The sequence below is a fragment of the Podarcis vaucheri genome (genome assembly GCF_965113315.1).
Source record: "Podarcis vaucheri genome assembly, chromosome: W".
Lineage (NCBI taxonomy): Eukaryota > Metazoa > Chordata > Lepidosauria > Squamata > Lacertidae > Podarcis > Podarcis vaucheri.
The window spans coordinates 17,169,463-17,184,420 of NC_138757.1; the positions used below are offsets into that span (position 1 = coordinate 17,169,463).

The 14,958-nt window shown below is 48.5% G+C and overlaps 1 protein-coding gene across 1 annotated transcript; it reads left to right on the top strand.

The window, feature by feature from the left end:
• The first annotated feature begins 5,003 nt into the window (after positions 1-5,003).
• Positions 5,004-7,112, top strand: LOC309523240 (uncharacterized protein). The gene is made up of 2 exons (XM_082207031.1): positions 5,004-6,099; positions 7,001-7,112. Exons 1-2 carry the CDS (start codon positions 5,230-5,232, stop codon positions 7,037-7,039), a joined length of 909 nt encoding a protein of 302 aa, XP_082063157.1. The 5' UTR covers positions 5,004-5,229; the 3' UTR covers positions 7,040-7,112.
• The last annotated feature ends 7,846 nt before the right edge of the window (positions 7,113-14,958 follow it).

Consider the following 14,958-nt stretch of genomic DNA (forward strand, 5'->3'; position numbering starts at 1 on the left):
CAACTACTGGTGACAAACAGGTGACGACTAGTGATTCTGGGTCAGAGGGGGAAACTGAAGGAACATCGCAGGAACTGTTAAGGCGTTCTAAGCGTACCAACAAACGTAAACCTCCTGAAAGGTACCAAGCTATTAGTGTTTGGGCTGGTCTGGCAAATTGCGAACCTGAAAGTTTTGAGGAGGTTGAGCAATTACCCCAGGAGGAGGCCAGTAGGTGGCGTGAGGCCATGCAAAAGGAGTTGAATTCTATGAAAGAACTGGGTGTGTTTTCCATCACCAAACTGCCAGAAGGTACCAAGGCAGTAAGTTGTAGGTGGGTGTACAGGATAAAGACAACAGCGATGGGGAAACCAGAGTACAAAGCAAGGCTTGTAGCTCGAGGTTTTACGCAAAGAAAGGGGTTACATTATTCCGAAGTCTATGCACCCACTTCAAGGAGTGAAACCCTACGGGCACTATTAGCAGTTGCTGCTCAGAAAGGGTACAAAGTGAATCAATTTGATGTCTCTACAGCTTATCTTCATTCAGACTTGGCTGAAGAGCTCTATATGGAGCTACCGCCAGGATTGAAAGTTGGTAAATAAAATCAGGTATGGAAACTACATAAATCTATTTATGGACTCAAGCAATCTGCTCATAATTGGAATGAGTGTTTGAATGACGTTTTGGTAGGCATTGGTTTTAGCAGGAGCAAGGCTGACAATTGCTTATATTTCAGAAGTTCAGGAGATGCTCAAGAATCTTTGCTTGTTTATGTAGATGACCTGATTTATACTTCAAAGACACAAGAACAAGTAAAAAAACTAGCCAAAGAGTTAAATAAACACTTCAAAGTTAAGAATCTTGGTGATGTGAAGGTCTATCTTGGTGTTCAGATAGATAGGACCAAAAATGGCAGTTTTCTACTGAATCAAAAAGGCAAGATATTGCAAATGTTGAAAAAGTTTAACATGACAGAGTGTGCAGGTGTTAGAACACCAATGGAAATGGGTTTTGTAAAAGACAATGAGTTCAAGGATAGTGCTGAATTCAAGCGTGCTGAAATCTTTCAGTCAGCACTGGGAAGCTTACTTCATCTTTGGCAATGGAGTAGACCAGATATTGCTTACGCTGTTAACTTACTCAGCAGAGAAGCTTCGAAACCTAGTGTAAATGCATGGAAAGGAATTCAAAGAGTGTTAAGATATTTACAATACACCACAGATTTTTGCCTTGAATTGTCTTCGGAAGGACAAGCACAGATTACTTGTTGGGCAGATAGTGATTGGGCAAATTTAAAGGATAGAAAATCAGTGTCTGGCTGTGTAATAAAATTTGGTAACTCTCTGATTGGGTGGAGATCCAAGAAACAGAACCTGATTACTTTGTCGTCAACAGAAGCTGAGTTCTGTGCCTTATCTGAGTTATGTAGAGATCTAGAATTTTACAAATGCTTGGCACAAGAGATGTATGAAAAGGCCATCACTCCAATCACTGTATGGGGTGATAATCAACCGTGTCTTAAGTTAGCACAAAATGGGCAGTTTAAAGGTCGTACAAAACATTTGGATATCCGCTTTCAAAATGTTTGTCAAACGGTAAAAGCAGGAATTGTTAAATTAAATTACTGTCCCAGTCATGAAAATCAAGCTGATGGTTTTACAAAACCGCTTGGGTTTCAGCGGCATGAAAACTTTTGTGAAGAAATGGGTCTGAAGTAATTTTGTTTTTTGTATTGCCAGCGAGAGGGGGTGTTAGGGTGTGAAACCTAAGACGCTGGCAAGTTAGCAATGTCATGTAACTTTAAGTAGTCAAGCTCGTTAAGTTGTTAAGTTGCTCAGTATATAAAGAGTGTTAGTTTTCTCTGCGTGGTGTGGGGCGTGAAGCAAAAATGTCCGAAAGCTCCGGAGGTGTTTCTGTTATCTTTCTGCAATAAACCTGTCTTTGGAAAGACAGGCTTCCCTGTGTGGTTATTTCTTTGCTGCTGAGACTCTGAAGCTTGTACTGCAACAAGAATCTCTGCACTGGACTTAATTAATGCTCTGCAAAGAGAGCTGTTGCTGGTGGCGCAGCGGAAGCGTTTACTGGACCAGTACACAAACTCTCTTAGTCCTTGGTCTGATCCTGCAGGGCTGTGACAATAAGAGCCTGGAGTATGGCTGCTTCGCGACCAATTCAGTGAACAGTAGTGCAGAGTTTCATCTCCCTGGGAAGGGGCACGTGCTCAGCAAAGCTGTCTCTTGCTTCTGGTCCTAAGAGTTGGGGTGGGGACATGGAGGTAAGGGGTGCAGCCTTCTGTAGAGGCCGGAGTCTCTCCCCTGCCTCTCTCTGCCACCTCTGAGGTGCCCTAAAAGGCAGATAGCAGAGGAAGTGAACCAATAGTCACGTTCATCTCTACTGGCTCAGTATGACCTATTCTGACAGGTGCTGCCTTTCATATTCACGCCCAAGAGCCTTTCCGCACCAGAGATCTGGGGCTGAACCCGGGATCTGCACGCCAAGGCTGTAGTAAGAAAGAGCCCTTGCCAGCTGACCACATTGGGCGCCTGTCTGGAGAGTGGAACCCGGGGGTTCGAGGGACATCGTGCTGCTCCTGGCAACCCCCACCCAACCCGACGTCCTCCTCCGCCTGAATCCCGCTTCCCCTGGGACGCACTTCCCATCCTGGAGCGGCTGGGGGGGTATTGCTCCCCAGCCCCCTTTCCAGACCCCATTCTCCTCGTTCTTCTTCTTCATGCCTCGGGTGTTTTCCTGAGTGTATCTTCAGAACAACCCTCTGTGAGAGAGGCTAAGCTGACCCAAGGACTGGCCCAAGGTAGTTCAGTCAAGTTGCCAAGGCCAGCATTTAAAACCATGCACACCCTTTCCCCTCAGATGAGAAAGCCGGGATGAGTCATGCTAGCACCCTGTGGCCTTAATGGGCTTTGAGGCAGCCCAGCACAGCTGCTATATTCCACCTCTGAACCGAGGAAGCGCAACTGGAGAGACAGAGCCAAGCGCCATCAACGCAATTAGCAGCCACCTTAATGACAAGCATCCAGGACCCTTTCAGGCAAAAGCCACGCAGCAAAGCACACGGGCAGAGGCGTTGGATGGCGGGCACCCCAAGGCCAGGCGGTATCTCTGACTTCTGTCTCTGCCCCCTTGTCTGCAAGCAGGCTGCCTCCTGGGAGGATCAGCACTTTTCTCACGGGACAGAAGCGCACAACTTCCCCCTCCCACTTGCCACCCACCCCAGTCTTTCTCCGGCGGCTCAGTTTAGTGCACCAAGCAGCTCATCCCAGGTGGGAATTTGGGTGGCGCTGCTTGCAGAAGGAGAAAGCGGCTGGTGCTGGTGGAAACTCCCATTGTTCTTCTCAGGTAGGACTTTGGGATCCAGACGAACGTTTTACCAAAAAGTATTGCTTGACTACTGATTTCCTATTTAAATGATGGCAAAAAGACCTAAGTTTGTAGGACAGGTGAAAAAAACCACAAATTACATTTAAAGTTCTGCGAGATGCAAAGGAAAGCTTGAGTTTTAAACTTGTATTCTACAGCTTGTTGCTTGGTGCGGTTAACGGAATGGGTGATATTGAGAAAGAAGAGACTTGGAAATAGAAAGTTAGGATTTCAGAGTTAGCTGGCTTGGATATTTGTGGTAGATAAAGTTAAAGTAAATGTGCACCTTGAGAACCACCGTATTAGATGTGCATGGCGTATTAAGAATCTGAAAATAGATATAAAGTTAGTTTATGCTCGAAGACTCTATTTTGGGTTTCACCAGGAGACACTTTTTATAGAAAAAAGGGTGATGGATAAAGAGAAATGGTTAATCTATCGAGAGTTCTTAAAGTAGAAACGGGGAGATTGTAAAATTAAAACAAGGGCTTTCTCTTTTACACTTAATAAAAGGGGGCTGGGGTGTTGTTTATGGGTTCTTTTCTGGGGGGGGTGCTGTTGCTGATGTTTGGATTATATGATTTATGTGGAATCTTATTATTTATGTGGATTTTTTTCGATTTCGTTGTGTACTTTTTGATATTTTGTTCATTGTTTATGACTAGTTTTGTTGTGTTTGCAGTTATGTAATATTTTATTTTTTTGTACGCTGCCTCGCACATGGTTTGAACTTCAGAAAGGCAACATACAAATAAATGATTGATTGAGAGATTCTAGTTGGAAATGAAGACTTGGGGTATGGAAGAGTGTAAGACGAGTTTTGAGATACAATTGTGCATATCATGTGATATCAAAAATGTACAAACTTTTGTTGAAATCCTAAATGGAAGAGGAACAGGTTAAAAAATGCATGATTAAAGGGGCAAGATTTTTTTGTTGTTGTTGTTATACTGTACAGTTGGAATAGTGGTAACGTATGTTGACTAAAGCGTTAAAATATACATTGAGTTATGACTTAAAATAGACTTTAAAAAAAAAGTATTGTTGGTATCTAACACCCAATAAGTTATTTAGAATATATGAAAACATACCTGTCAGGGAACTGCCATTGGCTCAGAGGTGAGAGATAGAAGGGCAGTTCTGTTACAGGGAGCCTCCGAAAATCTTGCGAAGCAGTTCCTCTTCCAGTGAGGAGGAAAGCCCCACCTCCAGTGGAGGTGCAAGGACCAGAGGATGTTAGTAAGAGCCGTAACACCGCTCTTGAGCAAGCCGGAGAGGAGGGAAGCACGCCCTTGCCATTGCTCATTCTGCACAGTAGTCTGAGGCGCAAGGAGGGGCGGAAATGGCTGGGGGTAATGAAACTTTTATGTTGGGTGTTATGTACTGAGTTGAAGAGGATCCAAACTGAAGCAGTCTGATTGGTCCTAGAACAATAGGATCCAAATTGCAGCAGTCTGATTAGTCCTAGAACAATAGGATTCAGAATGCAGCAGTCTGATTGGTCCTAGAACAATGCAGCAATATGATTGGTTGGCAGGAACCACCCAATCCTACTCCAGATAGAAGTGAATCCACAACCTGATTGGCTTACAGTAGAATTCTGGAATTAGCCAATCATGTGCAGCCCATTGTGTAAATAATGTATATAAAGCAGATACTGTGAGGGGACTTTCATTCATTCCTCCTCACCACTATGAGCTGAATAAAGAGCATGAAATCACTTTGCGACTCTGAGTATATTTCACTGGCGACGAAGGTGGGATCCCGCTGAGCTGACTGCCACACACAGCATCACAGCACCGCCACCTGCCGCACCGCTGCCTCGCACCGTGTATCCAGGCTTCAGCTCCGGGACACAAGGAACTCAGAATGGCAGCCAACAGCAGCTTCTCGCCATTCAACCCAGCATCTGGAGACTGGGAAGCGTACGCCTCCCGTTTCACCTTCCTCCTAGAAGCCAAAGGGGTCACCGATGAAGAAGACGCCAAGAAGAGGGCGATATTCTTCAGCATCTGCGGAGAGGAGACGTTTGAAATCGCCCGGGCTCTCCTTGCGCCTGAAGACGTCGCTACTGTTCCATACAAAACAATAATGGAACAGCTGAAGGGGCACTTTTCACCGCAGCCCTCAGTGGTGGCTCGTCGAAATGCCTTCTACGCAAAGCGGCAAGCCCCTGGGGAAACCATAACTGGGTTTGTGACCTCTCTCCGCCAAGCCGCCCAGTTCTGCAACTTCTCAGAGCTGGAGAACATGCTTCGTGACCGCCTCGTTGGTGGCCTGAAGGATGAGAAGCTGCAACGACGCCTCTACGCTAAGAAGGACCTAACGTTCCAGGTCGCTCTGGAGGAGGCCCTGGCAACGGAAGCTGCCGAGAGGTCGACGCAAGAGGCACGGCCGAGCCTGCCATCCCAACCGAGGGTCCACCACGAAGACCTCACCGACGACTCAGGATCCGACAGGGAGGAGGTGAACCGAGTACAGCAGCGCACTCAAGCAGCACACAGACCACAGCTGCCTCGACGAGGAGGAGGAAACTGCGCAAGCTGCGGGGAGAGTCACGAGAGGAGGACCTGCCGTTTCCGCAACGCAGAGTGCAGGCAGTGCAGAAAATCGGGACACATCGCCCGGGTGTGTCGGGCTCGGCCCACCCGACACCAGGCATCAGATGACCAACCCAAGAGCCCCAGGTCCCGGGGCACAACGCACCAAGGCAACTCGACGGAGCTCACGGACTGCCAGGTATACCAGTTGCCCCACCCCAACGTAGAGAAAATTTATGTAGAGGTACAGATAGAGGGGGCCCCATGCCGCATGGAGCTTGACACGGGTTCAACTCTATCCATAATCTCGGCAAGGACCTTAAGGAAACTGTGTCCTACTGGGGGTCCCAAACTCAGGCCGGCCCCATTCACCCTACGGGACTTCCAGAAACGTAAGGTCCCCACAATGGGGGTGGGGACCTTCAGGGTGCAATACCGAGGGCGGACACGGCAACTGGACTTGCTCGTAGTCAAGGGCCCCTACATTAGCTTACTGGGATTGGCATGGTTTGGACCACTGGGGCTAGCTGTCACCGGGGTGAACCACACTAGCTTACAAGTGGATGTGGACGCCATATGCAAGGAATTTCCAGGGGTTTTCGACGGGAAATCGGGACAGTATACGGGCCCCCCCATTGCGCTACAGCTTGACCCCGCAGTATGACCGGTCAGGCTCAAGGCCCGCCGAGTCCCATTCGCCTTGAAACCCCGTATAGACGAGGAATTGGACCGACTCGTGGAGCAAGGAGTGCTGGAGCCGATGCCTAATGCCCCCTGGGAAACCCCAATCGTCACACCCGTCAAGCCTAATGGTTCGGTCCGCATCTGCACAGACTACAAATGTACCATAAACAAGGCCCTCACGGCCCACGCATACCCAGTGCCAGTGGTCAGCCATGTCCTTGCCACCCTGGCTGGGTCAAAATTTTTTGACAAGCTGGACTTGGCCCAAGCATATCAACAGCTGCCAGTAGATGAGGCCACAGCAGAGGCACAGACGATTGTGACGCACAGAGGAGCGTTCAGGGTAAAGCGGCTGCAATTCGGGGTCAACGTGGCACCAGGCATATTCCAGAATCTAATGGACTCTCTCCTTAAAGGGATTCCTGGCGTCACCCCCTTCTTCGATGATGTGTTGATTGCCGGGCCCACACCAGAGGAGTTTGAGGACCGCCTCCGCACCGTTCTGCACCGTTTCCAGACGGCGGGTCTCAAGGTGAAGCGGGAAAAATGTCTACTAGGAGTGCCTCAGGTGGACTTTCTGGGATTTATGGTGGACGCAGAAGGGGTCCACCCGACTGGGGACAAGGTACGGGCCATTTGTGATGCCCCAGCGCCCAAGAGCAAGACTGAACTTCAGGCCTTCTTGGGACTATTGAACTTTTACCATTCCTTCCCCACAAGGCGGCGGTAGCGGAGCCCCTACACAGACTCCTGGACAAGCGGGCCCCTTGGGTGTGGGGCCAGCGCCAGGAGGCCGCATTCCTGGCAGTCAAGGACTTGCTTGTCTCAAACTCGGTCTTGGCACACTTCGACGAGAGGCTGCCGGTGGTGCTAGCATGCGACGCCTCACCCTATGGCATTGGCGCTGTCCTGGGGCACCAACTCCCGGATGGAAGAGAGGTACTGGTGGCGTACTTTTCCCAGACACTCAACGCAACCGAGCGGAACTACTCGCAAATCGACAAGGAGGGGCTGGCAATCGTGAAGGGAGTAAAAAAATTCCATGATTTCTTGTACGGGCGGCCCTTCACCGTGGTGACTGACCACAAGCCATTGCTTGGCTTGTTTGCCCCCGAAAAGCAGACCCCCCAAGTGCTGTCTCCTCGCGTCCTCAGGTGGTCAATTTTCCTTGCCAGCTACCAGTATGCACTGATTCACCGACCTGGGAAGGCGATGGGCCATGCGGACGCCCTCAGCAGGCTACCACTACCGGAAACAGGCCCTGACCCAGCACCTGCACAAGAGGTTATGAGCCTGGAGCTGCTTCCCGACCGCCCCATTCAGGCACAAGAAGTTGCACACCATTCCAAGAAAGATAGGGTCATCTCCCGGGTCCTGGACTGGGTGTGGAGGGGATGGCCCAGCAGCAGCCCCGGGCCAGAATTCGCCGGCTACACAACCCGCAAACATGAACTGTCGGCCCACAAGGGGTGCCTGTTATGGGGAAGCAGAGTCGTTGTTCCCCAGCCCCTCCGCAAAAGGGTCCTCACGGCCCTACACGAGACACATCCAGGGGTAGTAAGAATGAAGGCCCTTGCCAGGAGTTATGTGTGGTGGCCGGGGATCGACGGAGAGATAGAGGCCTGGGTCAAACACTGCCAGGCCTGCCAAGAATCCCACCCAGATCCCCCAAGGGCCCCAGTCCAGTCCTGGGAGTCCGCCCGAGCACCATGGTCACGCCTGCATGTGGATTTCGCTGGCCCCTTTCAGGGGAAAACATTCTTCATAGTGGTGGACTCCTACACCAAATGGCTGGAAGTCGCACTGGTACCGTCCACTTCCACGTCCGCAGCCATCCAGGTACTACGCAGGCTGTTTGCAACCCACGGGCTCCCTGACACTCTCGTCTCAGACAACGGGACTGCATTTACGTCAGGAGAATTCCAAACCTTCACAGCACAGAACGCCATCCGCCACATCCGTTTGGCGCCGTTCCACCCTGCCACCAATGGCCAAGCAGAACGCATGGTGCGGACCACCAAGGACACCCTTTGCCGCATGACGCAAGGGGACTGGGAGTACCGCCTTGCCACATTCCTTCTAGCACAGCACAGCACCCCCAGCTCAACGACTGGCCGGAGCCCCGCTGAACTACTAATGGGTCGGCGCCTTGCAATCAGATTGGACCGCCTTCACCCCAATAGAGCTCAGGATGAGGTAGTGGTGGGGGAAGGCAGGAACCCCTGGACCTTCGAGGCCCAGGACCCAGTGTACGCAAAGAATTTTGGGGCAGGCCCAGCATGGGTACCCGCCACAGTCACCAGGGTCACTGGCCCAGTGTCGTACGAGGTGCTAACGGATGGGGGGCAATGCTGGCGCCGCCACTGCGACCAGATACGGCGACGATTCCCGGGAGAAACGCAGGAGGAGGACAGGTCAGAGGAGTCCCAAGGGAACAGCGGGGCAGTGAGGCCCATAGAGCAGGAGGGGCCAGCAGGAGAGGCAGATTCAGTAAATACAGAGAGGACCCGTGAGGCCGAAAGGACACCGGAACCAGAACCACGACTGAGCGAGCCGGTTGCACCAGACCAAACAGCCCCATCACAGCCAGCATCCTTGGAACACGAGCCAGAACCTGGAGCCCGGACCAGGGAACACCCCAGGCCGCAACGCACGCGTAGGCCGCCGGCATACCTTGAGGACTATGAATGCGACCTCCCGGACAGGACTGGAACTTAGAGGGGAGGGGGCAGTGAAATATACTCAGAGTCGCAAAGTGATTTCATGCTCTTTATTCAGCTCATAGTGATGAGGAGGAATGAATGAAAGTCCCCTCACAGTATCTGCTTTATATTCATTATTTACACAATGGGCTTCACATGATTGGCTAATTCCAGAATTCTACTGTAAGCCAATCAGGTTGTGGATTCACTTCTATCTGGAGCAGGATTGGGTGGTTCCTGCCAACCAATCATATTGCTGCATTGTTCTAGGACCAATCAGACTGCTGCAATTTGGATCCTCTTCAACTCAGTACATAACATTGGGGGAGGTACAAAAACAGACCACTCCTGGATTCTGCCAGCGATTGAGCCAGACATGAACTTATGACGCTCTTCACTGTAAATAGTTTGCACCAAAATAAAGCCTGTAAAAGACAGGTCGGAGTCCTGCCTGGTTTCTCTCGAGCAACCGCAACAACCATTTGACAATACCAAATGTTTGTTGGAAATGTCAAGAAGATGAAGGGACATTTTCTTATGCTTGGTGGATGCTCTAGTTATCTCCCGCTTGGACTACTGCAATGAGCTCTACATGGGGTTACCTTTGAGGGTGACTCGGAAACTACAACTAATCCAGAATGCAGCAGCTAGACTGGTGACTGGGGGCGGCCGCCGAGACCACATAACACCGGTCTTGAAAGACCTACATTGGCTCCCAGTACGTTTCCGAGCACAATTCAAAGTGTTGGTGCTGACCTTTAAAGCCCTAAACGGCCTTGGCCCAGTATACCTGAAGGAGCGTCTCCACCCCCATCGTTCTGTCCGGACGCTGAGGTCCAGCGCCAAGGGCCTTCTGACGGTTCCCTCATTGCGAGAAGCAAAGCTACAGGGAACCAGGCAGAGGGCCTTCTCGGTAGTGGCGCCCGCCCTGTGGAACACCCTCCCATCAGATGTCAAAGTGATAAACAACTACCTGACATTCAAAAGACATCAGGGAAGTTTTTAATGTGTGATATTTTAGTGTATTTTTGGTTTCTATGGAAGCCGCCCAGAGTGGCTGGGGAAACCCAGCCAGATGGGCGGGGTACAAATAAATAATAATAATAAAAATAATAGTAATAATAATAATAATAATAATGTGAAATAGCTAAAAACATATGGGATACAAATACATACATTGATACAGAGGATTTTGAAGGTTAATATTCAACTGTTGGGATATACAGAAAGCCTTTCCTGACTATAGCGCTGCAGCAGCTTCCAGCCAAGTGCTAGGAAATGTTCCCCAGCAGATGCCATGCTAGGCAATCCTCCACCACTGGGTTTTTCAGGTATTTAGAGAAATTGTGGATTTTAGGACTTAGAAATGGGTCAGTAGCTTTATTTGGCACTGCCAGAAAAGATTGCCCCTTCAAATTCTGTTTCTAACGTGTATAATAATTTAATAATAATAATTTATTATTATTTCTACCCCGCCCATCTGGCTGAGTTTCCCCAGCCACTCTGGGCAGCTTCCAGCAAAAATTAAAAATACATTAAAACATCAGTCATTAAAAGCTTCCCTAAAAAGGGCTGCCTTCCGATGTCTTCTGAAGTGAAGGACATGAGGCAGGAGTTGATAATGCAGGTGAGCTGTACACAGGTGAGCTGCAAGCAAGCTGCTGGCCAGCCCTGTGGAGGCTCTTTTTATTGACACAATATGCAAACCCAGGCAGATACATTTTGGGTTGTGACCTTTACACATCTTCCAGTCCCGAGATCGTGGGGTGGTACAAAGTTATTTTGGCACCTGTTTCCACTGCATCATTTTCCCCTTGCACAGTGTATGATGAAGGAGACAAAAGGTCTCAGAGACAAAGGTCACAGACAGGACACGGCAGACTACTGAGACCGCAAAAGGTTAAACAGAGGGCACAATGTTCAGACACCTGTGGCTTTGTTTGTGAGGGGGAGTGTGCCCCACACCCCAAGGTCACACGTACAGACAGCTGAGGCTGCCTGCGGGTGGGGAGTGTGCTCCGCACCCAGCGATCATTCCTACAGTCTTCTAAAAGATATATAGTTGTTTAATTCTTTGACATCGGGGGGGGGGCATTCCACAGGGCAGGTGCCACTACCGAGAAGGCCATCTGCCTGGTTCCCTGTAACTTGGCTTCTCTCAGTGAGGGAACCACCAGAAGGCCCTCAGTGCTGGACCTCAGTGTCCGGGCTGAACGATGGGGTTATATTTAAGCACAGTAGGGGGTGGTGTAGGGACTTAGCACAGGTGATTGATGGTCAAGAAAAAGCAAACTTTGTGTTGTTTTATGTTAGGAGTTGGGAATTCTAGAAGTAGTATTCCTTTTTGCACATTCTTACTGTTGGGATACTGCTGTTAGTTTCTGTTTGTGCCACTGTGCAGCTGCTTAGAGTCACAAGGCTCTGTTTACATTCCAGAGACACTCCAGGCTGTTGGAAGTCTCACGGGAGACAGGAGATGGATGTGACGTTACTGGTTTCCTGTTCCTTTGTTTGTGCAGTTGCTCTCTGCTCTCACAGAGAGCGGATGTGTTTTCTGTCTGCGAAGTTAGGAAAATAAAACTCTTTGCAATGTAGCCCAAACCTCTCGTCTCTTCCCTGTGCTGTAAACTCTGCTGAATGGGGGATGTGCCTGGAGCCTTATCAGACGCTCAGGTCGTCAATCACATCGTAGGCGATTCCGGAGGACTCGGCTGGAGGAAGATGAGCTTTATCAGCTTGGCCGAGCGGAGATCCCCGTCTTTTTTTGGTTTCGGGCCCAGAAGAACGGAATGCAGGTTATCTTCTCTGCATGTCAAGAAGATTGATGAGAGGTATGTGCTCAAGCCCCGGGAAGCCTACCAGTCCCAAATTTAATGGCAATAAGGGTGGACTTTGAACTTCTAGCCAAAGCACTGACTGGTTGCGGCAGAAGTTCAGTGTAATGCAAAGGCCTCAAGAAGGGTGCTTTTGGAATGCAGCTGCTTGTAAACAGACAGAGCCTGCTTTTAAAACACAGACATGGCTAATCCAAAAGTACAGGAGGCTCTTCAATTTGTGATGGGAATTCCAAAGCTCTCAAAAGGGAATTATCAGGAGTGGGTGCAGCATGCAGAAGCTCTGCTAAGAAAAGAGGGTATGTTTAATGTGATATCAGACGCCCCCCCAGCTCCAATAACCGAAGCATGGGAGGCTAAGGTTTCCAAAGCAAGGGGAACTCTGATGCTTATTGTGTCCCCTGAAGAGTTATGTCTTTTGTGTAACAAGGCCTCAGCCAAAGAGATGTGGGACAGTCTCCAAGAGTCACATTTATGAATAGAGGTGGGAGCTTCTTTGTTCTTTTATGCCAAGTTGCATGATATGGCACTTGGTGATGGAGCAGACGTACATGCTCACCTCATGGGAATGCAGAATCTCAGGCATGAGTTGCAACAGTGTGGAATCACCTTTCCAGAGGCTGTGTATTCCTTCATGATTCTACATTCTTTGGGTTCAAGTTGGGAAGCGATTGCCAGCCATGTTTTTCCTACTGGTCAGCTAACGGTAGTGCATGTTACTACCGTTAGTGTACCGAAGTGTTAAATGAAGTGGATCGGTGTAGTGCTAGCTGCATCACCAAGGGCGAGTCCTCACAGACGTCATCCCAGAATGCAGTGCAACCACTAGATGGCGCCAAAGCTTTGAAGGCAGTGAATGCTACTCGTGTGGACGTCTAGGCCACGTGAAGAGGGATTGCAAACATCCCAAGGCCAAGGCAACAGAGCAGCGCAGCGAAAGCTCAACACGTGGAAAAGGCAAAGGCAAAGGTCAGAAGTCCAGGACAACGCAACACAAGGCTATGGTCTCACGCTTCACTCCAAAGCTCCAGAAGACATCTAGATCTTTCTTCATTGTCGACTCGGGAGCGACCCAGCACATCTGCCGAGACAAACACCTGTTTGTGTCTTTTACTTCGCATTAAGGTGCGATTCACCAAGCAAAAGACCGCACAATCTCCAGTCAAGGCTACGGAACAGTTGTTCTTTACAGCTTGGATGCATCGATACGCAATGTTCTTTTTGTTACAGATGCTGCACACAACCTATTGAGCGTCTCGCAGCTGATTGAACAGGACATAGACGTTTCCTTCAAGAAGAGGAAGTGCACCATCACCAAGAAAGATGACTTTGTTTTGCACGCTGATTATGTTGGTCAGTTGTTTGTATTGCATTATGATGATTCTGTTGATGTTGTGCAGGATGACACTTGTTGTATTGCAGATACTAACAAGGTTTTGCATGCAGGATGTATTCATGATTATCACAGGAAATTTGGTCATTTAAACTTTGAGGCAGTTTCCAAAATGCCTGCCTTAGTTGAAGGTATGACTATTAAACCCTGCAGGTACTACATGAAGTGTAAGGCATGCGCAGCAAACAAGGTCAAAATGGCTGCAAAAGGTAAGGTGTCTAGTAGACAAGCTACAGAACCATACCAGGTAGTGCATGCTGATCTCGTTGGTCCACTAACACCCTCTTTGGGTGGAGCCAGATACTTCATGGTTCTCATTGATTCATTTTCCAGGTATATTCATGTGTTCAATCTCAAGCAGAAATCAGAAGCGTTTCCTAGGTTCAAGGAATTCTGTGCTTGGTTGCAAAATGTGCATGATAAACAGGTGAGATGTTTGTTTACAGATTGGGGGGAAATTCACTTCTCAGCAGTTTGAAGCTTTTCTGACTGAGAAAGGAATTCAACATGACCTTTCAAGTCCACAGTCTCCTTGGATGAATGGACTTTGTGAAAGGGCAAGCCAAACTTTGCTTCTTCTTTTTTATAATAATTTTTATTAAGTTTTCCATTTTAACAATCCAATCAAATCACATTAAATATTCCAAATATTTTGCCAAATTATAATTTTTTTGTTGGGGCTTCCCATGCTTCAAATTCAGTGGGGTCCAATCATCTTATGTTTCTACTGCCGTGGATTTCCAAAAGTTCCTTCTTTGAATCCTCCTATTGTTATCCTTCTTTCTTTCACAGCCTCTGAGTTATTTCCACAGGCGGGTTGAAGTGAACAATAGTATACTTCTGTGTGAAATTTGTGTGACTCTCCTTTTTTTTTGCAGCTGGTAAGTCTATTATTAGCAGTATATCTTCACACGCTGGTGTTTATGCCGAATCAATCCAAAAGTCCTTCTCTTGTGGCAGACACCATCTTCTCTCAGTTCTGATGAAATGAAATCTAAGCGTTTGCTCATTAATTTTCTCAGACAGGTTGCATCAAACATTAGTCTTTCCAAGGGGAGGTTTGCCAAATCGGACTTGAAATACAGCTATAATAACAAATTAAGAGCTCGCCTCCCCCTGTGACTATTTATCTCTGCAACTCAGTCTATTCCATAATGGCTGATCCCAATTAAATAGTGTGTCACAGGAGAGTCTTTTATCTTCTTCCAAATATTTCAAGGAACAAAGGCTTTAGTTAGTATTATTATTTCCACATACTTTATATTTTCCGATCTCACGTGCTATAAGTAATGTAGACGGTTCTTCTGGGGGGGGGGTTGTTAAGTATTATCGTAGTAGAAAAAGAAAAAGTTTCCCCCCTCCTTTCCGTTCCGTTCCAACATACCAGCTTAGATGTTATTCTTTGATGTTATCTTTCTTCCTCTCCGTCACTCTTGGCTCCTTAA

Excerpts from the sequence above, each read along its gene's own strand:
- LOC309523240 (XM_082207031.1), top strand. The coding sequence starts at position 5,230 with ATGGCAGCCAACAGCAGCTTCTCGCCATTCAACCCAGCATCTGGAGAC. Across the intron at positions 6,100-7,000 it reads CGGAGCTCACGGACTGCCAG|GGATTCCTGGCGTCACCCCC; the intron begins GTATACCAGTTG and ends CTCTCCTTAAAG.